At 38.7% G+C, this 12,516-nt stretch overlaps 1 protein-coding gene and 1 long non-coding RNA gene across 4 annotated transcripts in view; one reads left to right on the top strand and one right to left on the bottom strand.

Moving 5' to 3' along the window:
- LOC127048408 (uncharacterized) overlaps positions 1-5,714 on the top strand; it is a 71,462-nt gene extending 65,748 nt beyond the window's left edge. Inside the window, exon 3 of the long non-coding RNA XR_007773654.1 lies at positions 5,667-5,714. This is a non-coding gene — a long non-coding RNA (uncharacterized LOC127048408). The remainder of the gene's footprint in view (positions 1-5,666) is intronic.
- Positions 1-12,516, bottom strand: part of SCFD2 (sec1 family domain containing 2) — a 316,169-nt gene that overhangs the window by 156,265 nt on the left and 147,388 nt on the right. Inside the window, exons 6-7 of one of the 3 annotated variants that reach the window (XM_050947621.1) lie at positions 10,701-10,806; positions 9,396-9,556 (exon numbers count right to left, since the gene is read on the bottom strand). The exons of 1 other annotated variant lie outside the window; for it this stretch is intronic. In XM_050947621.1, coding sequence (XP_050803578.1) covers positions 9,496-9,556; positions 10,701-10,806 — 167 coding nt within the window. In that variant the 3' untranslated portion in view covers positions 9,396-9,495. Of the gene's footprint in view, positions 1-9,395; positions 9,557-10,061; positions 10,807-12,516 lie in introns of those variants that run through there. One more of the 3 variants, XM_050947620.1, reaches the window with a different exon arrangement.

Here is a 12,516-nt window from a genome sequence, read left to right as displayed (position 1 = left end):
GACATTAGATTTAATTGCATCCAGTCCTATATGCCCATTTCTAATTCAACTTGCGTACCTGCACATGGAACAAGCACATCCCCATGGGGTAGCAGGACTCTGTCTCTGCTAGCACCTCTAGCAGAGCTAGCTCCCCCCAAAATGGCATGGAGACGCGGAGCTGTCTAGGCATAGATGTGGAGTGCATGCTGTATGTGTTGGAAGGGTATCAGAGTTGTTATACCACAGGCTCCCCTGGGGGCTTTCAACTGTAGCACAGTTTCTCTGCACCCCTCCAACATGAGGCCAGGCTTAAAGGCCACAGTGCAGCAGCTCACAATATCCAACAGTTCTTTCTTTTCACCTACACTATTCAACCTTTCAAAGAATTATAATAAAGCTTGAGAAGATGCTCAACCCTTATGAAAGCTGTGCTGGCTGGCCCCTATCAGATAATATTCACGTTGACCAGTGTTTTTATTTCTGTCTTCAATACTTGCCTATATTGTTCTTCCTGGAAGTAAAGTAACATTTATAATTCCATCCATTTTTTGAAGCTGGGTGTGTGACATTGGTCACACTCCATTTCTGTGCTGTAGCAGCTGTTTTTAATGATGTTACATAGTATTGTTAGTAACTCTACTTCACTCTTAAGTCCTGTCAGAAATCTTGGATGTATGCCATCCATTCCTGGTGATTTACTGCAATTGCATTTCTCCAGCTGATTTATCAACTCTTTTATAGATACTACTGTCTCACCTTCACTACCTGTAAAGAGCAACCCCAAGCAAGACACAGCACTGCTTGGGAGCATAACACAAAACCTCAGTGCCTCAGAATGACAGATCAAAAATAAAACAGAGAAATCCTGATGCTAGTTAAAATACTCACAAGAGAAACTCTCAACATTGCTTCACAGAAGCAATGTCAGTTTTAAAACGTTTCATAAAATACACTCCACGGATGCCTTTGAAATTACAGACAGTACTTCAGCTGTGAATAACTACTGTTGGTCACAATAACTTGTGACAATACAGCAAGGGCTCAGCCTGGCAGACCAACACCACAGCACGGTCAATAGAGAAGGATCCACGTCTGGAACCTCAACTCCTGAGGCTGAAATATGAAGTACATTATATCATGCCACATCGGTGCATTTTGTAGATACCGGCCAAATTCCTAGTACAGTAAGGAATGTCTATTTGTGTACCATAACTGACTAGTCATCCTATAAAAGCAGCAAAGAGTCCTGTGGCACCTTATAGGCTAACACGTTTTGGAGCATGAGCTTTCGTGGATGCTGTATTTCTGAGAGTGTATATTGTACAGTATAGTGTTTCACATTACAAAATACAACATAATTTGTTTTTAAACTAGAAATACTGCATAAAAAGCAACACAAGAGATTTTATTGTAAAGGTACACCAGAGAGACACCACGCAAGAAAGCTGCATAGTGGCACTCATGCAGGCAGGAAGGGAAAATGATGTAGGAAGGTGGAGAAGATTAAAGTGAAATAAAGAACAGAGTGAAATGATACAATCAAGAGCTTTTGCAGATGAAATGCACTGAGAGGAGAATGGGAAAATGTGGAGGTGGAGAAGGGAAAACTAATGGGATTTAGTGTTAATCATTTCATATAACTGACTATTTATAAGGAAATTAAATGAAGGTAAAATGCACAGGGTGGTGAGCACAGTAACTGGGTAACTGAAGATCCCAAATTCAGCGCTCCCCTACTGATTTCCCCTGCCACAGGGAGGGCAGCCTGATACGTGATTCCATGGGTTTAATGACTTGGGAGAGGGCAGACAGAAACAGAAGTGTCCACATACACGTAGTCCGTTTATTTAAAAAATGGAAAAGCCATGAGATCTGCTACCCTTGCTTATAAAGTGCTAGTCATCTGTTATTAATGCTTATGGGCCAGATTCTCACTTGGCATAAATCAGTATAACTTCGTAGGAATGTTCTGAATGTGGCCCAAAAAGTCAGCAAGTTTTTCACTGTTTACCATTACAGTGATGTTGGAAGGAGCTTTTTTCCATTGAATGATATTGCATACTGAAATGTTTTCTATGTAATTCATAGACTTTAAGGGCAGCAGGGACCATTACGGTTATCTAGTCTGTTCTCCTGCACAGCACAGGCCACAGAACCTTACTCATCCACTCCTGTAGTAGGCCCATAACCACTGGCTGAGTTACTGAAGTCCTCAACTCTTGATTTAAAGACTCCAAGTTAAAGAGAATCCACCATTTATTCTAGTTCAAACCAGCAAGGGACCTGTGCCCCACTCTACAGAAGAGATGAAAACTCTCCAGGGTTTCTGTCAATCTGACCTGGAGGAAAATACCTTCCTGACCCCAAATATGGTGTTACAAAATGTTAAAGAATATTAGGCCAGAGCTTTGCATTAATTTATTCATAAATATTTAAGGCTCTAATTTTCAAACAGACCTGTGCAGTGGCACTTACAAACAGTATACGTGCATATATTCAGCTCGGCAAACTGGGCAATTCTGTGTTTGATGATCATATTTGCAAAAACACATGAGAGTATGTGCTGTAAATCTGCATGCATAATTTCAGAGGTCACTTGAAATTGGCCCATATTTGGCCCATACTGTTTGAAACCATGTAAATACCTGTAATCAACAAAATTAAAAAAAAATTAAAAATTAAAAACAAACTGTTCCAGGATGAATCACTTAGAGAAATGGGCCATCTACTTCTTCCATGTTGCTCAAGTGGGAAAAAGAAAAGAATAAACTTCACACTTAAAGAATTCAAATAGATCATGTGGAGGAAATGGTGAGAGAGATGAATGCTCAAGAAAATGCTCTCCTTCTCTTCTTCCTTTCATGCAAAAATTCAGATAATAATTACTTCCAGGCCCATAACACTCATTTCGGTGGAAAGACTGTTCTTAAAAAGTACCATCTTCTTTGATAAACTGGGTTGATAAGCAAACCTGGTATTTATATTTTATGCATCTTCTTCACTTTAATCACCGGTCATGAGCCTTACATTCCAAACAGTATAGACACAAAGGAGCAAAGAACTTACCTTGCAGATTAAATTTTCTCTTTGAAAAATCAAAGCTTTACATTTTCTTGAAGATCATGGTGCATATATTGAGCCTAGTTCTATTACAATAAGCAGTCAAACTTGATTTAAACTGTTCTGCTGATGTTTACGGAAAGTTTCATAGCAGTGATTTCTACTGATACCGTGATTATATCTATCATTAAAATTGTTTACATTACAATTAAAAGGAAACATGTACAGTACATTGTTAATTTACAGTGTTGCAGTTTATATGTATAATTAAAATTAATAATTTTCCTCAAGAAATGTTAATAGTGAGCCACAATACCTATTGCAGCTGCACAGGTAAGCCTCTAAGGAAAAAAGTTTGGGAGCCCCTGGCCTAAACCACGACACTTATTAAAAAAAATGGATTTTCAAAGTGCCCAGCATTGGCCTAACTCTCCTCCCATACCGAGGCTGATGGTATATGCTGAGCACTTTTGAACATTCAACCCTAAAAGACTAATCTCACACACATCACCTACCTAGTTGTGACTTAACACAGAAATGTCTTTGTCATTGCACTGTACAATGTATAGCTAAAGGAGTTCATCTAAACAATACATTGGCAAACACTCCACATTAATTACACCCCCAGTTTCATACTCTTATACTTGCTGTGATTTACTGTGTTTGATATACTCCAAAGGAAAACTGATGCAATAGAGGCGGGAGTCTTTGTACCCTCAAAAGCAAGATATTTCAACTGCATGCTATATCTTTGGGGGAACACTGTACAAGGTTATGAATGGTATATACATCACTGAGGGGCATGGACTGTATGCAGCCCTGGGGTGGAGGACTGCTTTTAGCTCCTCCGGGAACCAAAAAGAGTGAGGGATGATTAAGGTGAATCACTCATGCTGTAAACAGCTCTAGAGAGGTAGCACCCCCTGGAGAGGCTTGTATAAACTGGTTCAAACTGGGTTTTCCCAAGAACAATAGACAAAGAAGGGGCTTTTGGTATAAAAAGGTTAGGTTCAAACCAACTCAGGGCCTCTTTTCTGATCCAGCAAACGGATAGGACTTTCTATCCAAGAGGAGTCTCCAACCCTTGAGGAAGCAGTGGAAAGACTTTGGCCTACTAGGGCCCCATAACACTGATGAGCAACCCCTGATAAGCCTTCAGCATGCATATAAGGACTTCTACTGGTTTTATGTGCTTTCTCTGTAAGGTATTAAGAATAAATGGGATTGCTTAGAAGGAGCTATGTGGTAACATGCAACTGCTGGCTATACACTGCCCAGGGCCTTGGAGAGAAACTGGCCATTAGGCAGAGTGGCTTGCTGGGGATTATCACAGTATAAGGCAGGGAGCTGTGCAGCCTTAAAAATACCTAGTCAGAAGGGAGTAAGTCATGGGTGCCTGTCTAAAGACAGGTGATGGCTGGAGGTCTGAGATCAGATTGGGGACTCCCAGAGTGGACTACAGGGGGGGAAGGAGAGTAGGTAGAAATACAGGTGCAGTTACCCTGAAACTGTGACAGTATACACCAAAAGAGAACTGATGTAACAGAGGTGGGAGTTTCTGTACACTTAAAAGCGAGAGCAACTAGTTCTATCCCTCAACAGCGGCTCTGTTTTTATTAATTGAAACTCAAACATAAGAGCTGAAGAACTGCAAAATGTTGATGTAGAAATAACAAGCTATGCCCTATTTGTCAAGGAAATAGTTTTAGCATATTATAAAAACAAAACTGGAAAACAGATACACACAGCTGGAGTAACAATTTCTAGTTTCCTACTCCTGTTTCAAATTTTTCTTTTGATAATTCAACAAAACAGCTAATATTTCACCAATTAATAATGTTAAATGACAAGCCTGTGCTATTCCCAGCTGAATGGCTAAAATGCAGCATCAGACAAAGGGAAACCCACTACCATATTCCACAAGTTTGGGTACTGTGCTGTCATACAACACAAATGAGCAGGTTTTTTTGGTTAGTTGGCTGGGGTTTATATATTATCACACTTTCAAACTTTCTGGTAAAGATCTGTCCATTCTTATTTGTGTCATCTTTCTGTTCAGATGCTTCATAATTTCTCATAAACACTTCATAATTTCTTAGTGTTTTTCATTCTCTAGAAATACTTTCTTTAGTGATTCTTACAAAAAGGCAAGAACAGTCCCATCAAATTGTAACAACAGATAAAATACTGCCATTTGAAAACTTCTCGTAAGACAATCTGAAAGTTGCTTGTTTCTGTCACTCCTGACTATCAGTGTTACATGTTGCCTGTATACAACTGACTGTAGTAAGACATGTTAAGTGGTATATGTTTCATTGCTTCATCACATAGACTGTACCAATGATGGCGTACATTTAGTTATACTGCATACAGTTTGTCCTCCCTTAAATATTGGCTCAGTCTGAGTATTTTTGATTGCAGCAGTTTTCTCTTCCTTTCTTGGGTTATTGTAGTTGATACACTTATTTTGGAATTAGACTGGACTACATTGTTATTAATTGATGTTATGTTAAATACATTCATTCACTAAGTATTTACCACATTAATCTTCTTAATAAAAGATTATTAAAGAACTATTGCATTATTTTAAACAACTTATCTTTTCTCCTTTCTTCTCACTACAGATGTTCCTTGGAGTAACACGAGTGATTTATTAACTTTCAGCCTACTCGTCTTTCTTTTGTAAGTATATTTCTTTTGGACACTTGCTTTAGGTTTTCAGCTTTTTCACTGTGAATGTGTTTCAAATACACACATAGTCAAATATTATTTTTTCAATATAGTTCAACAAAAACCCTTACAATAATTTTTATTTCAAGAATGAGCCATTGTTTACCTGAAATAAACACTGAAACCCTAAATGCAGAATATTTGTTACTTCATTGCTAATCGTGGCTGGGAACATAGAATTAGATTCAGAATCTTTTACTAGTCATAATTAATCATATCACTTTCCATATGTTCACAGAGTTTAGATGTCGTTTGTTTATATACATCACACAGGGTTATATTCTTTTCTCAGGTAGACTGAAGTGGAAGCTGTGTGTGCACTTCTGGCTATAGTTTGGCCCATTTTGTAAGTTGGATAGCAGCAATACAAACATTTAAAGCATGATAAGTTAAGATAGGACAGCAATTGCCATCCAAGCCAATCAACTATGGAAGGCTAGGCTAAAAAGTGGACTTTCAGGAGAGATTTGAAGAACATAAAAACTTCAATCTGATAACTTCAAGCTTGCTCCAGCTGAATTCAGAATCTATACCAAAGGGAAATCAGGTCTGGATGTAAAACATTTCACTGTCTGGAACAGAAGGTCAAGCATGATTGACAGAAGAAAGAGGCCTCCTTCAAGACAAATCCAGAGACTGGAATCCCAGATACCTGGTGAGGTCACAGAGGCACTACTGCATGAAAATCTCCAGACATGGTTTGTAAGGCACCTATGGCAGCACAGGAAAGGAAGAATCTTTTTTCCCAATGGAACTGAAAGGTGTCTGAAAGAGGCCTCAGACCTATGCCCTTGTGGGCGCAGAAGTGTGGATACTTGACACTGGCCTGGGAAAAGAAGTTATTCTCTGGATAATTCTGCTTGCTGAACAGGCAGCAGAGATGTGTGCTTATCAGTATTTCTCAAACGCTATATAGTGTATTAAGGGTCATGTGGCTAAATCCAGGCACAAGCTGTTCAAAATTAATCTATGATAAATTTGAACAGAAACCCAATCTAATTATAATTTGCAAAGTCTGCTATTGAAAATGCACCTCTAACTTACAAAACATTGTTAAGCTATGCAAACTAAAAATGAAGGTCTACAAAACTACAGTAACATTTCCTAATGCATGCCCTGACACACCAGAATCACTATATACAGATAGCATGATAGATAAGTGTGTGAAGGGGGGGAGTGGAGCTGCACAAAACAAGGAGTCTATGTGATCTTTACCCCCTTTTTTCTCACTTTAAAAGAATTCCCTGTTAGTCAACCACATCAGTGTATTGTTTTTCATTATATAAACATGCCTAATCGGTTATGACTGGCTGCTGCTGCCACTGATCATCAGACAAGCATTTCCAAAACAATGTTACTGTCATGAAAAAGGAAACAAATTTTTAAAACAAGACTCATACATCTGCTTATAAATAAGGCATGTTGCTTTCTAGAATTATGAAGTGTATAAATACTGCACTGTTATTCACATGAAACTGTTACGTAACGGAACTGCCTCTGTCTGACTGTGCAACACTGTCCATCACAATGAGTACCAAAAGCAAATCCAAGAAAGAAATCCTGCACTGTGGACTGTGAACTTTTACATCTTGACAGACACCAGCCCGCATGTCCATAAACCAGAGTAAAAGGGTCAAAGCAAGACATATCTTGACCTGAACTTTAACTACCAGAGGTGACACTTATGCAACATTTAAAACTAAACAGAACAAATAGGGAAGGAGGGAATGCAGGAGCCGCCTAGTCCATGTTGAACTAAAATACAAGACAATTTAGTCTCTCTCTCAGAAGAAACTCCAGAGACATTCCCTGCTCTGTAGTCTTGGGTATGGAGTAGGGAAGAGAGTGTACACAAAGATGTCTACAGAACAACATTTGCTTAAATCCACATAAGAGTAGTTTATTTGATCATTTGTAATAGATTAGGAAATGGATAGTAACATTTTAAATGATACTAAAAAACAGCAGCAACACCATGTAGTATATACAGAACACCATATGCTATATTAAAATGTGGGATAATTGCTAATTTATTGCTTTTTTAGAACAGTTTTTAAGTAAAGGCAGCAAAATATCAGAACTGTACCATCAAGTTCCAGAGATCAGCTGAGGTACTAGTTTGCTAGCTTATGCTCATAGGTCTGAATAGCTTTATAGGCCATAATCACAATGGCCAAATTTGATCTCAGCCTTTTTTTTTTTTTTTAAAGAAAGAAGCACCTCATCAAATGTGTATTTGTATATGCATGTAATCGAAACTGGCTCTTAATTATGAGGGACAGAATCCATCTTGGCCAACACTGGGAACTAAATTGGAGTCCTCCAGAGCTAAAAGTATGAGTGTCTACAGCCTGACCTAAAGAGCCAGAGGCTTTGTCATAAGGGTCTATAGTAGACTCACACCCTCTGTGGATAGAGCACAGAGGGGAACACATAACACTTGCTGCATCTGCAAAATTACACTTAAGTCCTAAATTATTAATAAAAATAAAAACATATGACATTATTGATAAGCAAAATATATACCAGCTTTAAGAAATGCTCGTGTCATTTTCAGGTTCTGAAATTTTCATTACACACACTATTAGACTATAAAGGCACCAATGGGCCGATGCAATAAAAATGGTTATGATCAATAATTCAGGACATTTATTTGGCTTTGCACATAACCCTGTGATTATGGACCCTTGTGACTCTTTTTTACATCCATGCCCAGCTGTATATTGAAATACTGTATTTCAATATACTGTATCCACAGTAAAATCTGTACAGACTGCTACCTTGCTGAAACTGCTCTAAATTCAAAGGATCAAATTAATCTCCGGTATAACTCCACTGAAGGCATTGGAATAACACTGGGGTAAATCTGACCCAGTAATTATAAATGTCCTGTTCTGTCCAGTAATTATTCCTGTTTGCCTCAGATGATGCATTGTTTTCTATATTTGTGCATTTCCACTGAGAACAACCTGAAACAATCAATAACACAGCGTGCAATTGTTCAGAACAACCATCTATAAAGCTTAGCACATACTGGTAGCATGCCTTCTGGCTCCTAAAATATATTAAATTTAAAAGAATGGTAAAAGACTAAGAAGATACTTGCTGAATAGTTTAGTACCTTAAAATTCTTGAAAGATGGATATTGACACTAAAGAAAGAGGCAAACTGCTACAAACATATGCAAATATCCTAAAATTTGTTTCAATGTGCAAAAGAGAAACAAAAACAAGTGCCAGATTTATTTTATTTGGGTGGCGATCACTAAGAAAACATTTTTAATCGTATTATCTAACATCTCTCTGTTTTTGTTTTGCCGGGCTCGGTGTGTACTGCAAACTAGCAAGAATTTACTCATATTTTTAAAATTAGTAAGTTATATCCTACCAAAACCTGGAATCTTTGCAAGGAAATGACTCATATGGAAAAGGAGGGGAAAAAAAAGATTTAATTTCACCACATATATTTTCACAGGTATCTTTTAAAAAATGTCACCTAATTTTAAAAAGGAGCTTTAGTTTCCATTCCACAGCTTACTTAAACAGGAATACTTGATGTCAGAATGTCCTCTATATGCTATTGCATCTGCACACTGAAAAATAATATAAATGGTTAATGAATATTGCACCATATCAGTTTCCTGTTCCATTTGGCTGTCTTGTTATGTTGGCAGCAATTCAGGGGCCTGCAGAGCTGCAGGCATATGTCTCATGTTAAAAAGTCTCATGTTATAAACACTTCAATGAAAATTACCATCCAGTTTGGAGCCAACTCCGACCAGGTGCTGAAGAGAAAATAAATAGGTAACATATGAAAGCAGAATCAAAGTTGGGCTTCTATGGGGATTATGTTCTATGCTACATTTAAAATGTCAGTTTGAAATCTAAACTAAAATATCCGTGCCCTGGACAAAGAAGTCTAATTCTTTTACTGTTGATACTGACCAGTTTTTCAACCCAGTCTTTTGTTATAAGACATCCAACAAAATGTTTGTAAACAAATACTGTATTAATTTCTCAACACTAATTTAGAGTTAGGCTGCACAAAAATACAGATAAAACTGCCTCCGTGGTGGTCCCCTACAAAAATTCTCCAAGTATCCTGATTAGACAGGAGCAGAAGTTAATTCTGAAGAACTCTCCCATTCTGAAGCCAGAGAAATCTGAATTGGACATTCCACATCTCTCATTTTCAAGGGCAGAGTGTTTTTTCCTGATTATCATGTATAACTAGGTTCTAGGATTCTACCACAGCTGACATAGGGTTTGATCCTGCAGTATCCAAGTCAAAAGGAATGTTTCCATCAAGCCCTTAAAAAGACCATAGCGAAAGTTATTTGGGATCTTAGACGTCTGTGTGTTCCTGCAGAAAAGGCAGGAGACTGGGAGTCAGGTGTCCTGCATTTTGTTCCTGGCTTAGCCACTGACTGAAGCAAGTCACTTCAGTGCCTCAGTTTCTCCATCTGTAGCAGTGGGCATAATACCTACTTACAATACAGTGTGAGGTGCCAATTAAAACTTGTCAAGTGTTTTGAGATACTTGGGGCAGTATGAACTTCCAGTTGCTGCACGGCCATGAAAAGATGGACTGGGACACCCAGTCACTGAAAATGGCAGGAAGCTTATTTGCATGAGCTTTTCACCTCTCATGTAGCACCATAACTTGGCCATGAAGCAGCTTTGTTTTATGTCAGATTCACCATCTTCCGGGGTTTCTTGATCACAAATATTGTCAGCTGGATTTTGTCCAAAATATGTCAGGTAAATGATTGAAGGTAACAGAAGATCATTTTTATGTTCAGTTTTATATGCACACATTGCAAGGCAGAGCAAGGAGAATTTTAAGTTTTGGTAATATCAGCTGGTGCTGCAGGAGAAAAACAGCATACTGAACTGGGGTCGTGGCACCTGAAAACCATTTCAATGTACCTCTGAACAAAGCGATCTGGTTTTATTTGGTCCCACTGTAATGATTTCAGCATTGTGGCAGAATAACTAGTTAGCGAGATCAGCAAAGGCCGTATTTTGACATAAACTATAAAAAGAGAAATCATGCCAATAAACTCTGTTGTTATCTCTATAGGACCTAAGTAGGGTCTACACTGACCAAGGACGAATCTCTTAGCTACTGACAAAAAATTGTTATAAGCTATGAAGGGCTTCTGTTTACAATTTGATTGTGGCCAGTCTGTCACTAACCAACATGTTCTTCTATTTAATAAAATCATAATCACATTCAGAGACATCATGGCTCCGTGACAATGACATCTTTCCATTCAAATCACATCAGGGAGGTCTACATAGATCCTGCCCAAGGGAGTCGTCAATGATTTGCTATCATCACAGAGGAACATTTATAGCAAGAGGCTTGCACCATAGAGTAGATTCCTGCAATAATACCACCGGCAACTGACCATGTCTGGAGCATAACCCAGTGGAACGAGATCATCTTAGTGATATAAACTGATGTGCAGTCGTCCTGCTTACATCAGACAGGAAAGTCATCTTTTACTCTAACAACAGGGATTGGAGACAGCTAATCTGTATTTAAGAGAGCAGTGCTCCTGGAAATTCAAAAGGTTTTGCTGTTTGATGCTTTGAGGCATTGCCCCGCCCCCTGTAACCACGCTATGAACTTTTAAATTAAACAGTTTAGTTTATAAATCTTAGCTTTGGCCTGGAACAGATCTGTATCTAATAACCCCATCTATAGTTAGACACCCACACATGCCTGAACTCAAGAAGCAATCCTCAATACCAGGCTCTTGCACCCTGGTCACTCCAAAATGCCCTGACAATAGTCTAATGGGTTATTTTTATATTCACTTTTCCAAGCAGACAATATGAATGGGGCAGCCAAGCCCTCAGGAGTAGACAGACAAAGTGGAAGCATTTGGGGAGGGACTAGGGGACAGAAGACATAGTTAAGACATTCCGTGAGATGCAAATGCACAGTCTAAGGATCATAACTTTGAATTTCCTGTTTTATGTGTGTTTACAATCTTAAATACTTAATACTTCAACTGGCATTTGTTCTAGTGTCCCAAATTTCTTCCTGTGTAATGCGAAAATTTAAAAATATACTTCACCCATAACCAGATCCAATGCCAAAAGGTTTAGCCTTTTCATGACGCTCACTTAGTAATATATTGAAATAAAAGTTTCATCCACTAGAGCAGTGCTGGTTTTCCACGTCTCATAACTAAGGCTATGTTTTAGCCACAGATATTTTTAGTAAAAGTCATGGACAGGTCACGGGCAGAAAACAAAAATTAATGGCTCGTGACCTGTCCATGTCTTTTACTATATAACCCTGACTAAAACTTGTGGGGTGGGGCATGGCTCAGGAGGGTGGCCCGGGGACACCAGGGGTGCTGGGGGGGGATGGCGCAGGGGCCACCATGGGTGTTAGGGAAGGGATGTCACGGCAATTATTTTAAAATTCTGCAAAATTCTGTATATTAGATTTGCCAAAATAACACTATATAATCACTCCAATTTCAATTATTTTGGTAATTCATTTCAAAATACCTGTCAGCTACTATATCTGTAACAATACAGATGCCAATAACAAACAAAAAATCCCCCCCAGGAGTAGAGTTAAATAAACCCTTACAACAACCGAGTTACTGTTTCTCTGCCCCCTCCCCACAAAAGCCCAGTTGCAGGGTGCCCCCCAGTCCAGACACGCATACCTGCTACCCCTCAGGGCCCAGCTGCACCCCCCCCCAGCCTAGACACTCAT

Source organism: Gopherus flavomarginatus, chromosome 3 (assembly GCF_025201925.1).
Source record: "Gopherus flavomarginatus isolate rGopFla2 chromosome 3, rGopFla2.mat.asm, whole genome shotgun sequence".
Lineage (NCBI taxonomy): Eukaryota > Metazoa > Chordata > Testudines > Testudinidae > Gopherus > Gopherus flavomarginatus.
This window is presented reverse-complemented; position numbering and strand designations above follow the sequence as displayed.